Source organism: Filicampus tigris, chromosome 7, assembly GCF_054856515.1.
Source record: "Filicampus tigris isolate MCC_2025a chromosome 7, RoL_Ftig_1.0, whole genome shotgun sequence".
In the NCBI taxonomy this organism is placed as follows: Eukaryota; Metazoa; Chordata; class Actinopteri; order Syngnathiformes; family Syngnathidae; genus Filicampus; species Filicampus tigris.
The window spans coordinates 8,356,180-8,380,000 of NC_141223.1; the positions used below are offsets into that span (position 1 = coordinate 8,356,180).

Below are 23,821 nucleotides of genomic sequence, written 5' to 3' on the forward strand. Positions count from 1 at the left end.
CCCCGGCAGTTCCGAGGGTATGTATGCCAGCTAGTAATGTTTAGAGTAATACCCCAAGAGGTTATTTGTGGTAAACCTGAACTGCAGCCAAAGGACATATTTTGCAAGCAAGATCAATACAATCTCATAAACTGCTGAACTATGCCTTGCTAACTGGCAAGTGCCTCTGAAGGCTTCCCCTGGCACAGTGCAGGAGCAGCATGACAAACGACCTGCCGTCTTTTCCAATCAGGTGATGAACAAACACACAAATTGCAGCCTCACGCTGACAGAACGGCACAAGACAGAATGGGCAAAACCACAGGCAGGCAGGATGCAAAAACTGAGAAAAGGAGGAGGAATTTGACCCGGCTGGAGTGAAACGGGGCGAGATTGAGTGAGAGGGGGAAGGACGGAGGTGTGAAGCGGAGAGAAGCGCAACGTGGAAGAAAAAGTTGAAAAACTGACGAGTAGTAGAAACGTGCATACTGCTGAGTAACAAAGTCCGCAAATACTGACGAGAGCTCAAACCATTAGATAAGCCACACCAAAGAACATGTCTAAGACTCATAAATAAGCAATGATACAATCTGCTTTGTGAGCATGTGTGCGTGTCTGTGAAGCTGCGCCACTCCTTGTCGGTTGTTTTTGTTCAATTCAATGTCAAAAGGGTGAGGCGCGACGTTACTGAAAAGCTGTGACTCTCAATGCATCTCAATGATTCAGGAGCATTTTATCTGCTCCTCATATCTTCACGAGTGAGTCTCAGTGGTCCCTTGAATAGCATTAGCATCCACTTTGCTCCTACAACAGCCTCTCTGGCGTCTGTGACCACCGAAATCGCTGGCAGGTTAATTAGCGTTGCAGGGATCTCTGTTAAAGGATGTAACATCTACTACCTTGCAACAAACCTTGTACTCACATGTGACATATATATAGTGTTGGAAGTTCTAGTGGTGGGAAAATGGAGCTTCATGAAGCACTTGTGATATTTTTTACTCCTCTAGATGGTGCTTTTGCTTTTAAGGCAAGTGCAATGGAAATGTGTTACATTTTCACTGCATCTTTAAACCAAGAGTTCCATCTAGAGGAGTCAAAAAGTGCTTCATGAAGCTTCATTTGTCCATCACAAGTTATAACTACAATCAAAATAATGTCATTAGGGGAGATCGGGAATAATTGTAACGTTTTTGATATTTGCGTCTCTAAGTTTGAGCTCTTTTGATGTGGGGTGTTCAAACTGCTATGCTAACTAGCTTTGAGTGTCTACTAGTAAATGGCATGGAAAATGCCTGTGAAACACACACAGAAAAATGGATTTTCAAATACAAGGAGTCAAATGTTAGAATTGACTCAATGGTCTCAGACCAGACCAGTTTCCGTTCGCTTTTCCGTCTAGAAACTTCAAACGGACTTACACTAGACCCCACGCCGATAAATTCACATTTTCCTTCACAATGTTTTATGTGCCCGCTCCATGACACTACTTCCCACATGTAGAATGAGGACTAAACTAAACATGTGCAAGACGAATCAGGTGATTCCAAGCTCGTTCCTGATTGGAGAACTTGCAAGTGTTACAATTGACCTGTGTTACAACTGTCCCTGGGAAGCCCTACCTGTGCAGTCGAATTCAATCTAATAGAGAATCAACACGATATTAAACACTACTAAATGATACCCCATGAACTCTGAGCATCATCGCTTTTGTCAAAGCAAACAAGTTTATACTGTACATATTTAAAATTTCAGCATTTCCCCCGCACTGTGCTTTGACATGTTCCTTCTTAACACCTTGGCTAAGCTAAGTGAATAATGCAGAGGACTAACTCTAGCCGAGTCAGCACCGTGGACGGGTCAGTGGAGACACTGGGTGAATGATGCTAACAGCCATATTGCAAACACGTTGGCACTTTGAACTTCTACACTGATATCACACATGTTTATATTCCTGCACACATGGAATAATGAAACTAACTACGGAGCAAAAATGCACAAGTCGTGGAAATGAAGTAGATGTATTGAAAATAAATAACTAGGGACGTTTTTAGGACCAAATGTGAGTCCTCTATCTCTGGCGTACACTTATACGGACACATTTGTGTGGAAAGAGAAAGTGGAAGGAACCAAAAGACGCCCGTTTGACAAAATCAAGATGAATGTGGTTTCTTGGAAATGACCAGAAGGGGGAAACTGAGAATGACAGGAAAATATAGAGAGACTACAAGCAAATCAGATTGAAATCTGTTTTGAGAGGGACAGACAGTGAGTGAGATAAGGGGGAGTGGAAAGGCAGCTGAAGTTGTTTGGACAGATACTGACGAGAAGGCTGTGCCTCCGTTGTAACCGTGTGCATTTATCAACATTTCATCAGTAATATCCTTTTAAGCAGTGCTGCCACAGTTACCTTGAACAAAGGTAACCTAGTTATTTTACTGTTTACTTGATATTAAAAATAAGTAAGTTAGATTACAATTTACTTTATTAGTTACATCCACCAGATTCCAACAACCCCATTTAACAAGAAGATGATAACACTGATAAGCTACTTGTTATTTGCAGTTTACAGTTACGCACAGTGACTTCGATAAGTAACTGTAATCTGATTACCGGTCTGGAAACACATTGGATTTTTCGTGACCAAAAAACGGCTCATACTACAGTAACGCTATCCATAACTATTAGTTATTACATAATCAAGAGTTTGAACGGGTTTCTTTATTTCCCCTGAATCGTGTTTTTGTTGTTGTTCCAACATCTGGATGAATTGCTCTGTTGACAATGGCGTCATTATCATGGCATCACAACTCATAAATCAAACACGGTGATGGTCTTTGTACTGTCGTTACAAAGTTCCGGCGAGTAATGCTTGGCGGGACTTTGGGTGGGGAAATTTCAACAACAATGTGTGCAATTTGGGGATTTTTTTTTTTTTAGCCATTTATCATAGGTCTCGACATTAGTTGCACCAACAGACGAGATTGGAGGCAGCTCATGCAGCTGAACCCCAAATTAGAAACATATCACAGCGCGATGACATTTCAGTTGTTCACCGTAACTGCCTTCCACGATAACAAACGATACATTCATGCCTATATTACGTTTCAACCAAATTACTATCTTTGTATTGGTAAAACATTTAATACAGCTCATGTAGTGGTTCATAAGAGATTGTACATGTTATGGACAACGTGTGTATACGTGGCATTGTGCGTTCTTCAGTAATTTGTATTGATGGGACAGGAGAGCTGGGGGGGGGGGAAACTGGGCCAAGTCCAGCAATGATTTGCGTGGTCAAGTGTGAGTATGCCGTAACACTTGATACACTCGTACTTGGCTCCTGCTGACAATTAGTGCAGTTTAAACAGCAACATTTAGGAGAGAAATCAATAATTGCCGCAATGCACAGTACCAACACCCGCACACACGGACACACACACAAACAGACACGTGCTGGCGAGCATGCACATTCACAGAATAAAACACTAAATGTCCTAAAACCATGTCCTAAATGGTTTCTGCTGTTAACACTTCCATCCATTTTCCATAGAGCTGATCTAATACCGAAATGAATTTAATTTAAAATTTTAAATTAAATTAATAGACAAAGATGAAAACAAAGGACATTGTTCCTATAATTCCAGTTAATTTTAGATTTTAGTTTTATAGACATAAGATGTACAGTCAGTTGGTTATCATTTTTTTAAAACACTATTTATTTATTTATTTATTTATGTATTTATTTATTCATTCATTCATTTTTTGAAAAACTGCCCCCCCCAAAAAAATGAGTTGTAGTTATTTTGCAACTCATTTACATTAACTACATTGAAAAAAATGCTGTGCATCATTTACTCAATTTTAACTCTTCAAGTGTTTGCATGAAATATAATCATCTGAATCCAGATACATTCTTTAGGTGAACTATTCATCTACTTGCAAAAAATGTATCTGCTCCAGATGATTTTATTTCATGCAACCACCTGCTGAAATAGAATTAAGTAAATTCAACCATCAGTTTTTTCAGTGTATAATAATAATTTATGAATAAATTAGATTCATTTTTTCCCAAATTGATGTCATACATTTAAAAATGCATCTTGCTGTCAAACCCCAATTACCCCCACACGACCCCCCCCCCCCCCTCCGCACCCGCCTCTGTGCATTTGTGTGTGTGTGTGTAAACTACAGCAGGAGTAGCACACGTTTTTGCAAGCCCTCTCTCTCTGAGGGCAACTTGAACGATGTTTGCTAGATGCATGTTTGCTCTGTTACTGAGCAGATGCTTATGTTTTGACAGAAGTCCCGCTCTCCGACTCACATCAGATGTGTGCGCGCGTGTGTCAGTGGTCTGACTGCCAGTCTGTATCTGACCTATCCACCACTGGGATCACTTATCTCGCTGAAGGCTCAACAGTAGCACATCAACATTCACCTGCTCCTTCTCATCCTCAATTCTAGTTCTGTCTGTTAACTACTCAGTCATCGTCTTTCACCCTTTCCCGCTTGACATCTCACAACCACACTTTTACTGTCCTGCCACATCCCGCTCCCTCCGTCAGCCCGCATGACGTATGTATCCTCTGCTCCTTGTTTGCACTTGCAACACTCCCATTCTCCCTGTGCTGCTCACCAACTTCTGAGAGAGTTAACGATGAGCTGAAACCGGGAGAAAGGAGGCTAATGAAGAACAGAGGTGACAGAGATAGCGAGCGGGGGGACAGATGGAGAAATGCTGGGATACACAAGGGGGGAATGTGGGAAATATGTGGAGAAACGCTGACATTCAGAGAGGCGAAGATAAAAAAAAAAAAAAAAAAAGCATTTGATGGGGTAAAGAAAGAATCACTTTTATTTGTGTCAGAGCACCATTGTCAAAATAACAAAGACATAGCCCTCACTGAGCACCAGAGGATTTGTCAAAGTCCCCATTTTGCACGTGCAACACACGCATAAGACACACAGCATAAATACACAGTGTTTATCTCTTTCCTTCAGCAGGGACAAATCTCCTCGGGTGTGAGTGGCTTCTGCTCTCATTTTTCTGCGGTGTCACTTCTAGCATTTGTCGTGTGTCTCACCCTCACTTAGCCCTGCTAGCGGAAACATGACGGTGCCATTCGATTCTTTCTGCTCCATTTTTAGCAGCCTATGAAACGGTTTGGTTCCATTGTGCTTCTTAAGAAACCTCCCGACCTGTACACACGCACATTCTGCACGGTCACTGGAGGTGCAAATGTAGAGCTCTTTTGCACAATGCGATTATCACATAATTAAAAGAAAAAAAAGGAAAAAAAAAGCCTTGCTCTTCATTATGTATAGAGAGACTCTATTTGCTGTCATGTCAATGGCTATGTTTACAAGGACACATTCGGTTTAAAAGCAGGATAAAAATGCTTAATGTACACACCCCATTCGGAATATTCTGACCCCAATCAAGCCCGTTCCGATCAAGATTTTACTCCGATGTCATCGCTAACCCAATCGGCGCGCATGGAAACACTTATTTCGAAATACATTATCAGAACAAACTGTCTTTACCGCGCATGTCTGTAACGTCAGCATACTTATTCCCGGAAGCTCGTAGAAGCAGAGTGAGTGCGCAAGGCATTAAGAAGTGTTAACTTCACGTAACAGCGAAAACAATATAAAATATAAAAATATACGTGAAGTAAAGCATACGATTAAAGTAGAAATGGACAGGGCAACATGTTGTTGACATGGAAGTATATTTGGTCAATCTGCGCATGTCAAAATAATTTGTTCCAATCGAAAGTGTGATGCATGAACACACAAGTCCTAATCGGATCTGTCTTAGTTTTTTTCTCCATATGGAACCATCAATCAATTTGTTTCCTTCCTGTTATCTGGGGTCAGGTCACGGGTGCAGCAGCTTTATCATGGAAGTCCAAACTTCCACCTCCCCAGCCACTTCGTCACAGCTTTTTCGGGGGTGATCCCAGACCAACCTGGGTCATCCCAGGTGCCTCCTCCCGTTGGGACATGCCCCAACCACCTCACCAGAGAGGGCACCAGATCAAATGCCCAAGCCACCTCATCCGGCTCCTTTTGACGCAGAGAATCTGTGGCTCGACTCTGAGCACATTTTATTGTGATGCATCACGGCAGTTTTCTTCTCCAATCACTTTGTTGCGTTATTATCGTTCAAATATCATGATCCATGAGGCGACTCCCGCCCCTAAGAATTACACCATATTGCTTGCGCTGCAACATTAGGAAACACAATTTATCAAATATAGGAGCTTTGGTTTCTGTTTGTTGATCCAAGCCATGGGTCTGCAATCCTGTTCCCCGAGGGCCGGTATCCTGCCTGTTTCCCATCTCTCCCTGCTGCAGTCCACACCTGATTCAAATGAGCAGGGTCATTATCCAACTTCTGCAGACCTTGCTGATTATATGGTCATTTGATTCAGGTGTGTTGCAGCAGGGAGAAAAGGAAAACAGGCAGGACACCGGCCCTCGAGGAACAGGATTGCAGACCCATGATCTAAACAGACGGCCGAGATTGTCCGCAACTGTCGAAATCAAGTCAATGCCTAAAACTTTGTCTACAGCTTAATAGTAATAACACGGCTCTCTGCTCAGGCTAAATAGCAGCCGAATGGCTTCACCGGGGATCCTTTTAATTTCCCCCTGCGTTCCCCTCAGAGAACCTGTTCCACCTTGCCAGAGGGCTATCAGTGTAATTAACACACCAGCTGCAACTACAGTGGCATTGTAATGAACCCGTTAGTTTTATGAAGCCAAGCAATTTAAAGCTGTTCTGCCAGCTCCCCGTCGTTGGACGCCTTACGGAAACACATCACGTCGGTTATTCTTTTCATGTGTAAGCAGTCTGTGCTTGGGCTGCGGTAATTTGACCCTGAAAGTGAAATTGTTGATGATGCACAGGATTTTTTTTTTTTTTTTTAAATAAAGGGGGGATATGGTCACTGTAGCGGCTTGCAAGGCTGCCTTTCATACGGGCAGCGTGGGATCAATTGGCTGATGGTGTGATTGTCTGACTGATTGGCACCCAATCACCCGCTCATGACCTTGAACAGTCACTGGTTCATTCCTGTTTGTAGCTTTTTGATACACTGACCCCTCCCATTTCAAACTCTCAGCCTCTCTTCAAGTCATCAAGTCAGTTTTGCTGTATAACTTCTCCTTTCTTCTCCTGTTTCCATACCATCTTGTCTTTCATAATCTGGCTTTATCACCTTGTTTGTATGTTTTCTTACTGCTTCACCTTTTCCCCCTTATACATGAGCGAGGTGGCCATGTAGGCAAAATATGTGCATTTTCCCAAACGGCTGGTATATTTCCGGGTCCGTTCTGTCCATCGGGGCCGCCAGCAGCCGACTGCCCCCTCCCACACCTACACAGGATTGTTGGAAATAATCTTGCGAAGGAAAACAAAAAGTGAAGGGGCAAACGCTCTGGGTTTGATAATCGGCTCAGACCTGTCTGGGTGGAGGTTTTATGCCGATGACAGCAAAATTGACCAAATCATTTTGTTTTGATTTGTTTTGAAATCCGAACAAATGCGAGGTTGACCATCTCACTGTAACAATCTTTGTCGACTGTCTGGAAGAAAGCATGTAGTTTTACTACTCGAGCAAACCCCAATAAAGGGCTAAGGAATGTTATATTTCAGAATATCATTTGGATAATTCACTGCTGCTTCAAATAATTTTGAGTGAAGAGTTGAGGGAGTCACTTTGGGGGCAGACGACTTTTAATCTGTGACTCCTCTGCTATGACTCATCATCCCTTTTCATCATATCCTTTGATCAAAAGCCGCTAGGTGAGAGAGGGAGAGGTAGCTCACCTTTTATACTGTGTCCATTTGGCTTGCTCTGAGTTGCCTTTTTTTTTTATGCTGACAGGACAGAAAAGTGAGGGGACAACTCCTGTGCCTCCTTTAACTTGGCATATCTCTTCTTAAACACATTTCCTCTCCAACTCGTGTAATCCCCTCTCTACACTTTCACTGCTCTACTTCCGCCCATTACCTCCACCTGACAGCAGCAGGAGTATTAACCGCCACCTTCCACCACTGGCCTTTCAAGACCTCATCACACGCTTGCCTCTGTCTTGTTGCACACAAACATGCGCACACTCTCCTGTCAGACCGCTCAAAAGGTTACCACCCAATTTCCTTTTTGCAGGAGAGGAAAAAATGATCTTAGGTGGGGCTGCTTTGGCTTGTGTTATATGTGTGTGGAAAGTGTGTGTGGCAAGTGTTTATTAGGGGATTCCTTAGAAGGGAGATCCTGTAATTGTGCTTGCTCGCGAGTGTGTCCATTTGGGAGGGTGTTAAGTAGTTCAATGTCCGGTGTCTTGTGACTCACCAATTCCAATAACCTTAATGACACTCCTCCCCGCTCCCACCCTTGCGTTTCAGATCGTGACATGTGGAAACACTTTGCAGCTGCTTTAGAAGTAATGATGAATTTGGATGCAAAGGCGTCATGGCTGTGCGATGACGCCGAGTGAAAATGTCCTTCAAAGCATAGAGACATTACGCCATGGACAATTCATCACGAAAATCAGAAGTCCTGATGGCATTTGTCATGGACCTTGAGTTGAGATCATGACATTGATTCAAAGGTGAAGAATGACTGTTCAAATTGACATTCTCTCACTACAAGCTGGTGGAAAACGCTGCTGTGATATTGTTAGTGAGACGGAAAATTAAAAGATTTGCCAAGGAAAGGAAAATACCAAAATAATAGCAGGGTTACAAAACTGATCCTCACGTGAGATTTTGTCAAATGCAAATCTCTATTATGTGTTGTTATGCATGGATGCCCTTGCTCAAGCATATTTGTATACTTGACATTGTTAGAAATGTGAGTGGTGGGTGTGTGTTCATGCAGGAAGTTAACCCAAACATATTTTTTTCAAGAATAGGTTCTATGCAAGCCCACTAGTTGAAAGAAGGCATTCTGATAAATATTGCGTTTGTGGAATAAGAGTTAATCCACCCGTTTTTAGCCATTTTTGGGGGCGGCCATTTTGTCCCTTCTGTCGATTGAAAATGACATCACAGTTGCTCAGGGCTCAGTTAACGACCAATCACGGCTGACCTGTTTTCTGAAGCTGAGCCCTGATCATCTCTGATGTCATTTTCAGTTGACAGAAGTGACAAAATTCCCGCCCCATGAGATGGGTGGATTTTGCTGCTTAACTATTACTTCTCCTAGGAGCCACACATTTTGTTTCTTCCTCTCTTTATGCCCATGACACAGCGCTCTCATGTCCTTATATGGGCACGGCGTTGGTCATTAGGATCAGCTGACGCATACTTGCAGTTTACGAGGAAATGAATTTATGAACAAAGAGGAAAATAGTACTGCACTTAAGCACATGTCATGAATCCCTCACAGATGTTTCTTAAGTATGCATTGAAGAGAAAGTGAGGTTTATTTTCTTTGCAAATTCCTTTAGTTTGTCCGCCGGTCTTGTGCATGCCTGTCTGTGACATTGTTTGCCACCTTAGAAGAGCTCAGAGAGATGACAGGGTAAAAGCTGAAACAGATGGAAGAAGATGGGATGATAAAGAAAGAAATGAGAACAGGCAAGATTGAAGGAAGAGGATCTGGAGAGATGGAGCGATATGCAGTCAAGCGTGGACTGATAAGACAGCACTGAGAGAGGAAAGCTAGTGATAAGAAAGACGGCAGAATAGCAACAATCAGAAAACGATAACTGGCCTCTTTATGAAACATATACAATATTGGAAAATAAGTTGGATTTGGGACGCAAAGTCAGTCTTATGAAACACTTCATTAGTAGGAATGAATCTCTCACCAACCCATGATTGAATTACTGTTCAGGGGGCTGGGATCTGATTTGATTACCTTATTTGATGCACCTCAATGCATAGTTTTTCTAAAATGTTTTTTTTTTACTTACCGTGTGACTACTTTCTACTTTTAATGCCCAATTATTTAAATGAATTACATCAATAAAAAAATCGCATTTTGCAAATTGCGTGCGTGTTCCTGAAAGTTACGATGCTCGTGACATGATGTAACAACCACATGTGACCTTAATCTAGCAATGCTGTCTTCATGTGGTCATTATTTTGGCATGTTCGTGGATGTTTGTTCAAATCTTGAATTTGGGGCAAAAAACGTTTGTGTGGATCCATGTTTAGGTAAAACACTCCACTGCATGTGAATTTGGCTTTCTGTCCTCTGATTGGACTAGCAGAGAACTTGACTTGCTACCGCAAGCGTCGCAGTCTCGTACCTGCCTCCGTAGCGACTCTGAGTTGGAGTATTTATTTTTGTATTTATTAGCATAGCATTTGGTTATTTTATTTAGCGTAGCTTGTCGTAGTATAGAAATGATTACCGTATATTCTGGATTATAAGACGCACCTTTATATAAGAAACATCCACTCTTTAAAAAAAACAATGAAAAAAATATAAGACGCACTGGGTTATAAGCCACAGATATCTATGTTGAAAATTTACAGAACGATTTTCAACTGTAAATTTACATGTATGTACCTGAACAGTTCTTTCCTAACAGTGCCTTAATAACATGGCAGCAACTTTGCTGCTAGCAAGATCGATGGTCTTCAACTTAAAATTTGCATCTTATGAACTCCTTTGTGTGGGTTCCATGATGAAGGGGCGAGGATTTGAAAATAATTAACTGTTGGCAATTTGTCGTCCGTGTTCTATCTGCTAAAGAAAAGTAGTTTATTCTTCTTTACAGTGCTTTTTTTCTTAATTTGTTATTCTGGTTAGAGCGCCCCTAGCGGTGAAAGAAAAATGCACAGAATAGCCGCACCTTTGTATAAACCTAATGGTTCAAAACCTAGGAAAAAAGTAGCATCTTATAATGCAGAACTTACGGTAATTATAGTATTGTTTAGTCAGACCACACCCACCCTATAATGTATTTTCAAACCCGAACGGCAAACAATGAGTTTTCGCTTTCCACGTTAGCCAGATGATCAACCAACACGTCAACAAAGAGATTCTGTGACGTTTACTTCATTCAGTCCACAAAAAGAGGCGAGAGTTGAGGCAGTACAACTCGTGGCTGCTTCACCATGACAACCTGCCCACTCACATCCCACACCCCTTCCTGTCCAAGAAGAATATTCCCGTGTTAGATCTATCTTCCTACTTGCCCAACCTGGCTCAGTGTGATTTTTTTTTTGTCTTTTCCAAGATCAAGAGGATGTTCAAGGGGACACATTTTGAAGACAATTTACGACACCAAGGTGGTTGTGATGACAGAGCTGCACAGGGTCCTTGGAGAATCCTTCCAGGAGTGTGTTAGACTCTATGGAAGGGATGGGCAACTGGCCCATTCCCACACACTGAGTGGCCCCTTCGATTAATTCTTCACAATTATACCAATGCATTTCAAAGGATGTCACTTACAAGTGGATTTTTGCTTTTCATACACTTTTCGCACATAATTTGTACATATTTTAAATGCCACTTTTTGCCATACATCTGGTTAGAACGTGTAGCAGTGATGAAAAATTGTGGACCCCTTCATCATTTACGTTGCTCGGCCCTTTTCTAGGAGTATTACTTCGAAGGGCAAAAGTTATAGTTCGTAGTTTGGATTTCAAATCTATCTTTTGTGACATTATTTCTGGAGGAACTTCTCTGCTATCCAAGGGGAATTCACCCCAAACATTGTCCTTACAATAATGTGTTCTAGGCACCCCCACTAGTTGAAATACGGCATTGTGACTAATATAGCATTTGCGGAATATGAGTTAATTTAAGCAGTAAAATACACCTGTTTTTGTACAGGGGGCGGCCATTTTGCCACTTGTTGTCGGCTGAAAATTGCATCGCAGTTGCTCAGGTCTCAGGTAACGACCAATCATGGCTCAGCTTCAGAAAACAGGTGAGCCCTGATTGGTCGTTACCTGAGCCCTGAGCAACTGTGATGTCATTTTCAGTCGACAGAAAGTGGCAAAATGGCCACCCCCAGAGATGGCTGAAAACGGGTGGATTTTGGTGTTGAACTCAAATTCCACAAGAATGCCATGTTTAGACTAGTGAAGGCGCATAGAACACATTATTGGAAGGAATTTTTGGGAGTTGACTTCCCCTTTGAGAAATGAAAATCAGACATTGCCTTCGAATTGTGGTTCAGCAAAATTATTTCGTTAACGATTTTGCACTCTCCAAGGGCCCACTTCACAGCGCAGATGTGCTTCCGCTATGTCAAGACTCTAACGAAAGTAGAGCTCTGTTTGCCAAGTGTAATTATAGTATCGACTTATTTAATTTTGAATCAGCCTGGTGTAGGACTAACGAGCATAATGTATCCTAATAACTTCTTTGTTATCTATCAAAACTACTATTAAGGCCACAGTGTAGCGTTGGCGCAAGAAAATATCAAAAAGAATAAAAGATAAATAAAAATCTCACACTATGATTCAATAAATGTCATTGTTTGAATTAAAAAAAGCATTTTAAAACCTTACTTATTCTTACTCACTTACTTATTAACTTACTTACTTGAAAATAACTGAGCACTTAAGACAACACATCTGAGCAAAATTGCGTGCAGGCGCCCACTTGGACTAGTATGATTTGAGTTGGCTGGGTCTGAGGACAAAAACAAATTACTCTTTCACATCATCACAGGGACTTCCCAATTCATGGAGGAGTCTGCATGATGTCTAATACACACATTAAGACTTTTCCTTCTTCTTTTATTCGGCTACTATTTAATACGATCCCAAATTTTGACTGCGGGCAAAAGAAAAAAATGAAAGAACGTACTCCCCAATTGTGATACTCAGCTAAACACAGCAATGTATTAAAAACGTTTGACGAAGCCTTTTATATCACATCAAAGAAAAATGTGAATTTTAATTTGTAGAAATAATAATGAATATAGCTGATTGGATGGGCACAGATAACAGGATACAATACATTTCCCCAGACTTTATCAAGGCTTGGGACATGAGGGAGTGAAGAACTCATTACTTTTTGGTGATGAACAGGAGAAAAATGCAGCACCTTTTGTTAAAACATAGGAAATGACATATGATATTAAATATATATATATATATATATATATATATATATATATATATATATATATATATACGGTCTTAATGTATTAATATAAACACCCCGTGCGGAAGTATTACAGCTATAACCTCTCACTGAATCTCACTAATGGTAGTGTAATTTTCTTCCCACTATTTTACTTTCATATAAATCAAACCCTGAGGGGACACATAAAAGAGGCGGGTGTGATTGATTGCCAGCAGATATGTTGCGTTGTTTCAGTCATAATACTTGGCAGTGTGTGAAGTAACGTGCACAACGCAATCTTCACAATGTTTACATTTTTGGAGAGCATTAGTCGTCCTGCCGCCATTTACCCTCTCACTTGTGAGAAATGCCATTATGCACAAAAGGAAATTAGAAAACGTGAAAATCCATAGCTCGGGGGCTTTTTCCTAACGCACGACTAAGCAGAGAGCACAGAGTGCAGAGGCCATGCAAATGCGTCCATGTTTCTTCATAAACACACCGGAGTACAGGCCTCAGGGCTGTTGTCCAGGTACGAATCTAAAACAGAGGTATTTTCATGTTTCCCTGCCAAAAGCAACCCTGCAGCTGTCTGTGTACCTCTGTGTGTTTAATGAAAGGTACTATAGCGAAACTGCGGCCTGGGGATGACATGAAAAAAAAAATAAGCATGGCGTGCACCTGCAGGAACTCAAACTCAGCAAGGGAAAACTTAAGTGACAGTGAGGGTTTTTGTTTGAGGTGACAAATGTCTCCTTGACCTCATTTTCACTTAGTATGTCTCTCACTCTTCCTCCTAATTCCGTCATGACATAAATCTCACAATCAGTCATTCAAGTAGCAATCGTATACATAGATGGAGTGATAGCATTTTGTAGGCATTTGACAGAGTTTCCTAGGTTAGGGGAAATTAATGGCCAATTAATCAACTAATTGTTATAAGGGATCTCTAAATGTTCTGAACTTCTGTTTTGATGTCAGCTAGTATGAACAGAATGATGCTGCCTGAAAGACAAAGCGGATGTCTGCATGAATGTACAGCTGCCGGTATCACCTGTTCTTCCTTAGACAGCAACAGCTGCATGAGACTGAATCAATGGTGCCTCTGATGGCTCCAGCCACACAGTGCACACTTTTTTTTTTTTTTAACTCCATTAAACGGGAAGTCAACCCAAACATATTTTTTCACGAATATGGTCCATGCAAGCCCACTAGTTGAAACAAGGCATTTTGATAAATCTTGAGTTTGTGGAATACTCCAAAATGGGCGTCAGTCATAGGCGGATAGGCGGACCGCTCCGTCACATAGGTGGAATGCCTAGCTCTGCTTACTAGTATCACCAAAATGCCCACTAGTAGTTTTGCATTCCTATAGTAACATGTAGGTCCTATGAGAATGCCGAAGTCACTCGTGTACAGAAATATCAACCTGTAGTGGAAGGCAGTACTGGAAAAACAGTTTACTAGGGTACACAGTCATTCTTCTAATCTATTGCAACGTAGTCATTCTATAGTGCACTGAACTGTCTTACAAGTGAGGACAAATACTGTAGTAGGCTAAATAAACCGTAAGCACAGACATAAGTATCAATTTAATGCTCAAATGGCTTTTCCTAGGTTATGTGTGTGTTAACATCCAGAAGCAACGACCAGAAAAGAATGAAAGAGTGATCTTACCATCTCTTCTGATGTTGCCCCTTATGACTTTGACCATGGAAACTTGAGCTCTCACCGCTGCTCCTGCGCTCAGCAAAAATAAAAGCGCCATGTGGAAAACTACTGGTCCACTCATGCCGACAATAAACTCCGAAAAAAAAAAAAGACGATTAACTGCCCAAATCGCCACGCCGCACAGTTACCTAGAAAAACTCGCTCCAAGCATATAAAGAGAAAGTTTCCATCCACTTGTTGACGCGTGGCGCTCGCACAAAAAGGCACATAGACACACACGCGATGTCCTGGTCCAAAACCTCTTCACCTCCTCAGATGGTTGACGCACACAAGGCACTCGGTCTAAATGCAGGTGGAGTATAATATAGTTCCCGTCATGGTCAAACATGCGAGCGTAGGCGCCGGATGTCTTATCACGCCTAAAGCAGTGAATTCAGTCCAGTATCAGAGAAATATCCTGCATAGTTTACAGCGCCTTTGAGCTTCTGTTGTCTGTCGGTCTGCACGCAACCGGCGCGTCAAACTTCAGTCAACTTAGTTTGGGCGCGCTCACATTCGCACAACAACACTGTTTGCGTGTCATTGTGTTGTTAAGGGTCTGCACGGGATGGGGTGCTGGAGCGGGAAGTCCTTGACACTGAGGAATGACTCAATGAAGTTTGCGCGTCTAAAAAAAGACTATAATAGTGTTATTGTTATTCAGAATGGTATTTAAGGAGTTTGGAAGTCTTAATAGTTTACTACTATCTTTTTTTTTTTAATCATTACCCAGAGTGAAACCTGGAACATTCCTAAAGTCATCACAGGTGGCAAAAGTGCTTACTTGCTTTACGTATAAAGGTCATTTTCCGCTGTCTGTTATATACAATGACTGTTTTGATAACTTGACCAAAAAAAAAAAAATCCCTCTTCTATTAACTTGCATAGTGCTTGAACAGGGAAAGCAAAAACACTGTTAAAACAAACATCTCATGGTTTTGCTAATGTTGTGAGATGGATAACAAAATTGCTAAATTACCTAATGACAACAACTGCAAAAATGTGACGTGATTGTCATCTACACTTCATGTTTTACGCTCCTCCATGTAACTATGTCCCTGTTAAGTTCCTTATACGTCCCCAAGCTTTGAATCAATGAAGAGCTCAACCACAGTTGACTTTATGGGCCCTATTTTCGTGCCCATCTTAAGTCCAGCGCAAAGTGCAGTGCAATTGTGAGCATGGGTGGCGTCTTCTTTCTTTGGTATTTTCAAAGAAGGGCGCAGTTCTAAATGGGCGTTGGCACTGTTGTGGGAGTGAGCACAGCCTAATTGATTCCAGGCGCAGGCAAAGTACATTTCTAAGAAACTACAAAAAGATCTCCACTTACGGGTGATGTAAAGTTGGCCGCTGCAAAGCTATCTATCTATCTATCTATCTATCTATCTATCTATCTATCTATCTATCTATCTATCTATCTATCTATCGTTTGCTAAATCAGCACTGTTACAGGTAGCTTGTCTCACACTTCTATTGAAGCCCTTCCAGGTCTGTGTACTCTATTTCCTCACGTTGCACTTTTAAGAGTTGTTTTGACTTCTGGGATGAACTCGCCAACTTGTGGGTTCTGCTGACAAAGCAAAAAGTTCCCCTACTACACAGCAACCGGCTAATGAATCATGCAGCACCTTTAAGAAATTAGAACCACTTAGGGGATTATATCGTTTATTAATAGAGAGAGGAAATTAATTAAAAGTAAAAGGTGTTAAGAGTACCCCGCAGGGATTCAAATGCAAATGCACTTGAGAAAAGAATCTATTTTTGCCCCATTAAGATTACATGGGTGTGTCACAGCGCTTGCTTGTCATGTGTCCTTAAGCACACATTTACTGTACATTTATCAGAGCTGGGCATCACCCAATCGCCACCGAGTTCCCGTCTGCATATTTAAACAACCCAGGTGGTCCCAGGCGGACCAGTCTTTTTCTTCAAGAAGCGTCGCAAATTCCCTGTCCTCAATTACACTTATTATATACTATGTGTACACTTACACAATCTAAAGATCCAAGAGGAAAAGTTGGAAATTTCTACTTATACTCAGAGGTGTTTCTTATATCTTCATCTTGAAAAACATAAAATTACCCAGTTTAAATCATCTGGTTTTGCATGTGGATTTTGCAACACTGGCATTTTTAGACTGCTAGAGCCATTTCAAAAATATATTTGAACAATAACTCCAGCACAGCCAGATTTAGAGGCAAGGTATGCAGTATATCTCCACTTTGAAAACTCGCATGCATACAAACAGAAATGGATTATGGTGCACAAATGTTTGGGGGATGTGGCCTAGGCTTGTTTTGATATTTATATTCAGGAGCGAATGCTTGAGGTTTATAAGTGACCCAAATTCCAGCAAGCTACAGAAATATTCCATTTGAAGGAAACAACAGCAGGGGGTCGCATCATTCTTTCATACACTCACCGGACGCTTGATTAGGTACATTTGCAAAATGAGATGCATGAAACATGAGCAAGTCAAAATATGAGAAGAATTCCCCGCACTTCTCTCAAATCATTCTACCCTCCTGCAAATATAGTTGAATCAATAGCTCTTTGGTAATATCACGTCGTATAACAGGTGAGATGTTCAATCTTTTAAAAGCATTAAGTAGGGTTTAGGTCCAGTCCTTCAACAACCAACTCATACAAGGATGTCTTTATGAATCTTGTTTGGTGCACTGGGGTTTTTTGAAACAGAACATGGCCTCCCCCTGACTGTTCACAAAGCATCAAAAGTGTTCCAATTCCTTTGCCCACGAATTCCATGTTATACATTTGTTGTACTCGCAAAGCGCGATTGCCATTTTCCTTACAGTCCTACTCATTGATTTAAGGGAAAAATAATGTCTTTGACAGTTTTTCTCAGTCGCTTTGGTACATTTCTCAAATCAAATCTCGACATTTGCAAAACAACGAGTGGATTTCTCAAAACAATTCATGCAAATAGCAAACAAATATTGATTCCCTGCAAAGCCAGTGTCTTGCTCACCATTTTGTAAGTAAAGACTGAAGTGATGCCAAAATGTGGGGTGCGAGACAAAAAGACAGAAACCGATAATAATACATTTTGTTCAACATGACATAAGCAATTGATAATGTAAGAACCATTTGGACTGATGTACCAACACTTTTGCAACTTGTTCAAAGACATGTCAAAGTGCTTTTGAGGATGTGAAGAAGTAGTTTTGGCAATTTCAATTCTGAGTTGAGAAATGCCCCCAAGCGACTGAGAAAAAAATATATAAATGTAGAGGAAAAAATGCTGCAGCAACTATAAACAACATTTTTTTTTTTTTCCTGTATTGTTTTTATAACATTCATGATGTGCTACAGTAGGTGAAACCGCAAGAGCTGCATGATTTGTAAAGTACTCGTGAAAAGGCTTTCATGTAGAATTCAACTTTTCTCTTCCGGAACACTCCTCACCTCTTGAGCTGCATTTAATGTGTTAAAAGACGCTCCACTGTGCTAAGAGGGAACATTTTGGGGCTGGAGGTGATCTAAATAAGAGATGGCATGAGTGCTATGATAAGAGAAGGAAGTGGCATCAGACCATACATGGGTTTGAAGGTCAAATGCATTCACAAGATTTTGTTGACTTACAAGTATTGGTTGAATATGATTGAAGAACTCGGATGTTTTCCAGGCATTGTCATAGAGGTTTTTCTGGTATATTGTGTAATAGTAGGTGTGCTTCGTTAGACCCATTAATGGATTGGCTTATTATGAGACAGCTATCTTCGATTGTGGGGAACCCCTGAATGCCTCTATTGTGGATCACCACTGTATCAGACCGCTTGCCCAAAGTCAGCTGGGATAAGCTCCAGGTCGCCTGCAACCCTAATGAGGCAAGTGGTTTAGAAAATGGATGGACGCAAATGTTAATTTGAAAAATGGCCACATTTTGTCTCGCCGTATTACTTTAGGACATTATTGAATGAACAAGTCTATCATTTTATTCAACATTATGGGCTACCTCACTTTTAAAGTCAACCCAAAGATGTTATTTACAAGAAAATGTTCGATGCAGCCCCACTACACGGCATTCTGATAAATGTTGTGGAATAGGAGTTAAGCATTAAAATCGACCCATTTATGTACATCTGAGGGGGCGGCCATTTTGCCACTTTGCAACTATGATGTCATTTTCAGTCGACAGAAAGTGGCAAAATGGCCGCCCCCTGAGATGGATAAAACCGGCATGTATTTTGCTGCTTAACTCTGATTCCACAAATGCAATATTAATCAGAATGCCCTATTAGAGGCACATAGAACATATTATTGTAAAGAAATTTTGGGGGTTGACTCCCCTTTAAAGAAATTATTTTAAATGTTGTTTTGCTATCAAATTCTGGGTAGGATTGAGCCAGTCATCATAGAATTTTGTGTCCTCATTCTCGTTTGAAACTCATTGAAACTTTCAACCTCATTCTAAAGTTACCTTCATTCATTATTTTTCTTGGTTTGCTGTGTGAACCCCTCAGAGTTAAATTAAAGTTGGTGGGCGACAGTGTATTCCTGTTCCTGTGATAAACGGCGCTATTCTCAGTGGTCTATAACTGTGCTTGGTGACGATAAATACTTCCAGGAGGGATGCTCAGGCTGCTGCTTGAGTAGCCACGTGCAGCAAGAAGAGGATGATGTCCCATTCTTGAGCCTTGGTGGGCTGCTCGAGGGCTTTTTCCATCTGTGCTATTGCTATAACATGAGGGGACTTTCCCCTGCAGGACGCAAGTATCTGTGTCTCACAATGCAAGTAATGATGCTTGAAATTCTTCCAAGGCTGACTTCATGCACTGTGCTTGTATGAATTTGCAAAGGGGATTGTGCAGGTATGTCTTTGTGTCATGGCATCTTTTGCATACATGTAATTCATCCGTTAAATACGACGAATACAACTGTTTTTAACACTGTCCCCGAAATGTTAACACTGGCCGATTCGCAGCACAGGATATGTCAGTATTTATTAATAAATATGGATGATATTTTGTGAAAAAAAAATCCAACAGAATTTTGGTGCAGTCTGCACCTGTGGAAGTGTCATGCACACACACACACACACACACGCAATCATTTTGCATATACACAACAGTTGTTCATTGTGATAGCTTTGCAGATTTTAAATGGAATGAAATGATTGCGCGCACTACCTACCCTCAGTGTTTAACTGACACCCATAATGAATATCATTAGTACACAAACACCTAAGCACGAGTGAATGTGCCATTCATGAATCACATGAATGGCACATAACACAGACACACGCACACACGCACACGAGCACACACGATACACGTGAGCAAACTAATCGGTGCTCGTAAAAAGAACTCTCTGACAGAGCTGATGAGACTTAACTGCATTAGCTCCTTATTATCGAGTATACAGCAGTCACACAATGTCACGTAAAATCCTCTGTGGCCACAACAAGAATATTAAAGCACTCCATTTAAATGGCCTTTTAAATACAATCTTGAACTGGCACACTTTGCCTAGTAGGACAAAGAATTAAATTATTTTTCAAAATACAAATCAATATCATAATTGTCTTGGCTAAGTGTTTGTGGCTTGATGTCTCATGCTTGGTATTAGTGGCTAACTCACAGCAATGCCATGAGCCAGAGCTCAAGCAAATGCAGTGGAACCTCCAAAGTTGAACGGCAGTATCCCCACAAGTCAAACAACACTTCAAACCATCATCGTACATTATTTCATGAGACTTTTGCTCATTACACTGCGAAATGCTTACTTCACAAGCAGGGTTCTAAATGAACTTTTTTGAACGACTTTCTAAAGTTACCAGACAATCAGAATTTTCACTTGCCAATTTGTTTGCTGTTTTTATCTACTTCCCTCGCACTCCTGTTTCGCGCACTGATTGCGCTCTAGACTCTACTGTCAAATACAGGCATTCGCGTTGCCAGTAGGCATATTAAACATTATTATGGACCATTACGGCACAGTATTTGTTGGAGATATAGGGGTCACTGCCAGGTGCATAAATGACCAAAAACGAAACATAGCGTACAGTTGGGATAGGCGTCGTTTGAATTTGAACGATTCCGATTACGGTTCCAAACAACTCTCAATTTCGATTCTTTGCAGGGTGTCCAAACTACGCCCATTTGACACAGCCCATCCATCCATTTTCTGTACCGCTTGTCCTTATTAGGGTTGCAGATGAACGGAACCCTATCACAGCTGAATAGGGGTACACGCTGCACTGGTCATCAGCCAATTGCAGGGCACTTACTAAAACAACCATCCAACACTATTCACAGCTATGAACAAATTAGAGCCTTCAATTAACACAACATGCATATTTTTTTTAGAATTTGGAAAGAAGCCGGAGAACCTAGAGAAAACACACACAAGCAAAGGGAGAACAGGCAAACTCCACACCGGAAGGCCGGAGCCAAACTTCGAACCCCTGTGAGGCAGACGTGCTAACCACTACCGCACCGTGCTGTCATGAGAAATAGAATTTGAAAATCCATTTTATACAGCAATTAGTTCCGACCAAGCAATTTGATTGGCCATGAACTGTCAGGGAGACGTGCTAACCACTACGGCACTGTGCTGCCATGAGCAATACAATTTCAAAATCCATTTTATACAACAGTTAGTTCCAACCAAGCAATTTGATTGGACATGATTCATTCCACGAGTGCTGTTATACAGTACAACAGTAAAATGTCTGAGAAGTAAGATTTTTTTTTTTTTTTTTCGCCCTGTGTTCAACTAGTGACCAGTCCAGCGTGTTTGCCTCTCACCCAAAGTCAGCTAGGATAGATTCAATCTATGGATCGTCAATTACATCTATACATTTCCTGACTGCTTATTGTGTTCAGGGTTATAGAGGAGCTGGAACCGACCCAGTCTGACTTGGGGCAAAGGTTGGACAACACCATGAACTGGTTGCCAACCAATCCTCTTGTAAAGCAATCGTGCTGTATAGAGATGAAGATTCACATTCACACCATCACCGAGTGGGAACTGAAACCAGGCTGCCTGAACAGAAGTGTTATGATTTTAATAACTCACTTTGTAATACTGGAAATGGTGAGGGTAGATGAAACTCAAAAACTTTTATCCCAATTAAAATATTCAAAGGCAAAATCTGAATATTCAAATTATACAGCTTTCATGTGGAAACAGGTCAGTGATGCAATTTTTATTGACTTAAACAAAATCCCAACCAAAGTCAGCCCGCTTCCCCTACTTTGTATTCATGAAGTTGAATTTTGCGTATATTAACAAGTGGGCTCCGCTCAGCTGCTCTTTTGAGTTATTGCCTTTAGTGCCTTGTTTTGTCTTAGCCGCGTTTGCCAATTTAAGGGATCAAACTGGTGAGCCGCTTTCCAAAAGCTTGCTGTTCTCACAACTGGGTCACTGCTACCCTAACTGATAAGCAACGTCAAGCGCTACTATTCACAGTAAATGACAATCCCATGCTCTTGTATGTCTAATTGAACGTCATGGTGAGTGATAACTTCTCAGCGATCCCCAAAAGGAGCAACCGAGCACCTGAGGAGGACTTATTTAGTTGTCATTAAAGTTAATCATATAAATGTATAGCGTAAGTATAAGACTGAAAATGTTGTTTGAAACTTTGCCAGTGCATTTAATTGGAAGTTTTATGCTGGACAGTTTTAACCTTGAACAAATTGACGTTTCCATTACGTGGGAAAAGTTATGTTGCAGCCAAACAGATCGGAGGTCAACCAGCATCTTGGACTTTTATTGCGCTGTCATAATTGAAAAAATAATGGAATTATTTTGAATCACTTGAATGTGCTTCATTCACATATACCGACCACAACATTTAATTTGTGTGTGCGACCTAAAGAGATACAAAACAAGAGCTAAATATTATTATTATTATTATTAATATACAATTATAATGTTCAGTTTTGATTGACACGGCAGTATCTGCATTCTCCATAACTTTCAATCAAAACGTAGCCCTAATATGTTTATAAAATCACCCATTTCAATACAGCTTTCGATTTGGATTTCATTCGAAGCATGGGGCCTTTTGATTGCCATCCCTCTGTGGTGATCCTTGCTACTGCTGAAAAACACTGGCAGTAGCCAGCTTTGATCCAGCCGAAGGTCAAGATGATTACATGATGACTTTAAATTGCTACAATCAAGAAAGGGTCGCATGGCCCAGCGATGGTGTTTCTGCTGGCAATGACGCTGACAATGACAATTTTTGCCCAACATTTTGCCTGAGTGGATTTGAAATTAAATTCAAGGTGTAATTCAAAGCCATTATTACAAGGTTTTCTCACTTATTCACTGGTCACTGGCTGCAATTTCCTTCAGAGTCAGATGGGAGAAAGTGAACTCTCCTGTCAGCTTTGATCAACCCCTGGGGCGTAAATGAAAATAAAATCCCTGTGGAACCCTATGTGCAATACGTCCACTTTACTTTATTGAAACACTTTTTTTTCCATATAATCAATTATTTTGTTCGATGGCAGCGTCTCGTAATGTGTTTTTCTTTCCAAAGTTCGCAATTAAATTGAATATTCGTGGCCCCGCGTTCAAGGTACATGCGGCTCGGCTCACACTCTAAATATAAAATATTAAATATAGAGGTTACAGTATGTGGCGTTTGAGTGGCCCTGACGTTTCGCACCACATTCTATGACTCATTATTCTTGTTGACAATGCAGATTTTTCCTTGAACGCTCCACTTGTACATGACACTGTAACGGGAATAGGTGACGCGTTATTGTGCTCGACAGTGTACAATAGCTACAAAATCTTTGAAACAAGTAAACCAACCCACATTCCAAAAACATGTGCATGTTCATAAATGTTAGGTTGATTGTATAAATTGTCCAAAGGTGTGTGCGAATGTGCGTGTAAATGGTTGTCTGTCTATTTGCGCCCTGTGACCAGTTAGGGTTGTAACCTTCCTCTTGCTCAAAGCCTGATTGGTTTGGCAACTGCTCACCCGCCACCCTGAACAGGATAAGTAATAGACAACAGTTGGTTGGGAAACAGTAGATATATAATAATATTTAGGGGTGGCAAAATGTGCATTAATTGCAACCAATTAATTACAGTCACAGCTAAAG

The 23,821-nt window shown here is 41.0% G+C and overlaps 1 protein-coding gene across 1 annotated transcript in view; it reads right to left on the reverse strand.

Annotated features, from left to right (window-relative positions):
* pdgfd (platelet derived growth factor d) overlaps positions 1 to 15,258 on the reverse strand; it is a 40,897-nt gene extending 25,639 nt beyond the window's left edge. Inside the window, exon 1 of the mRNA XM_086035238.1 lies at positions 14,700 to 15,258. Coding sequence (XP_085891364.1) covers positions 14,700 to 14,814 — 115 coding nt within the window. The 5' untranslated portion in view covers positions 14,815 to 15,258. The remainder of the gene's footprint in view (positions 1 to 14,699) is intronic.
* Between the last annotated feature and the right edge of the window lie 8,563 nt (positions 15,259 to 23,821).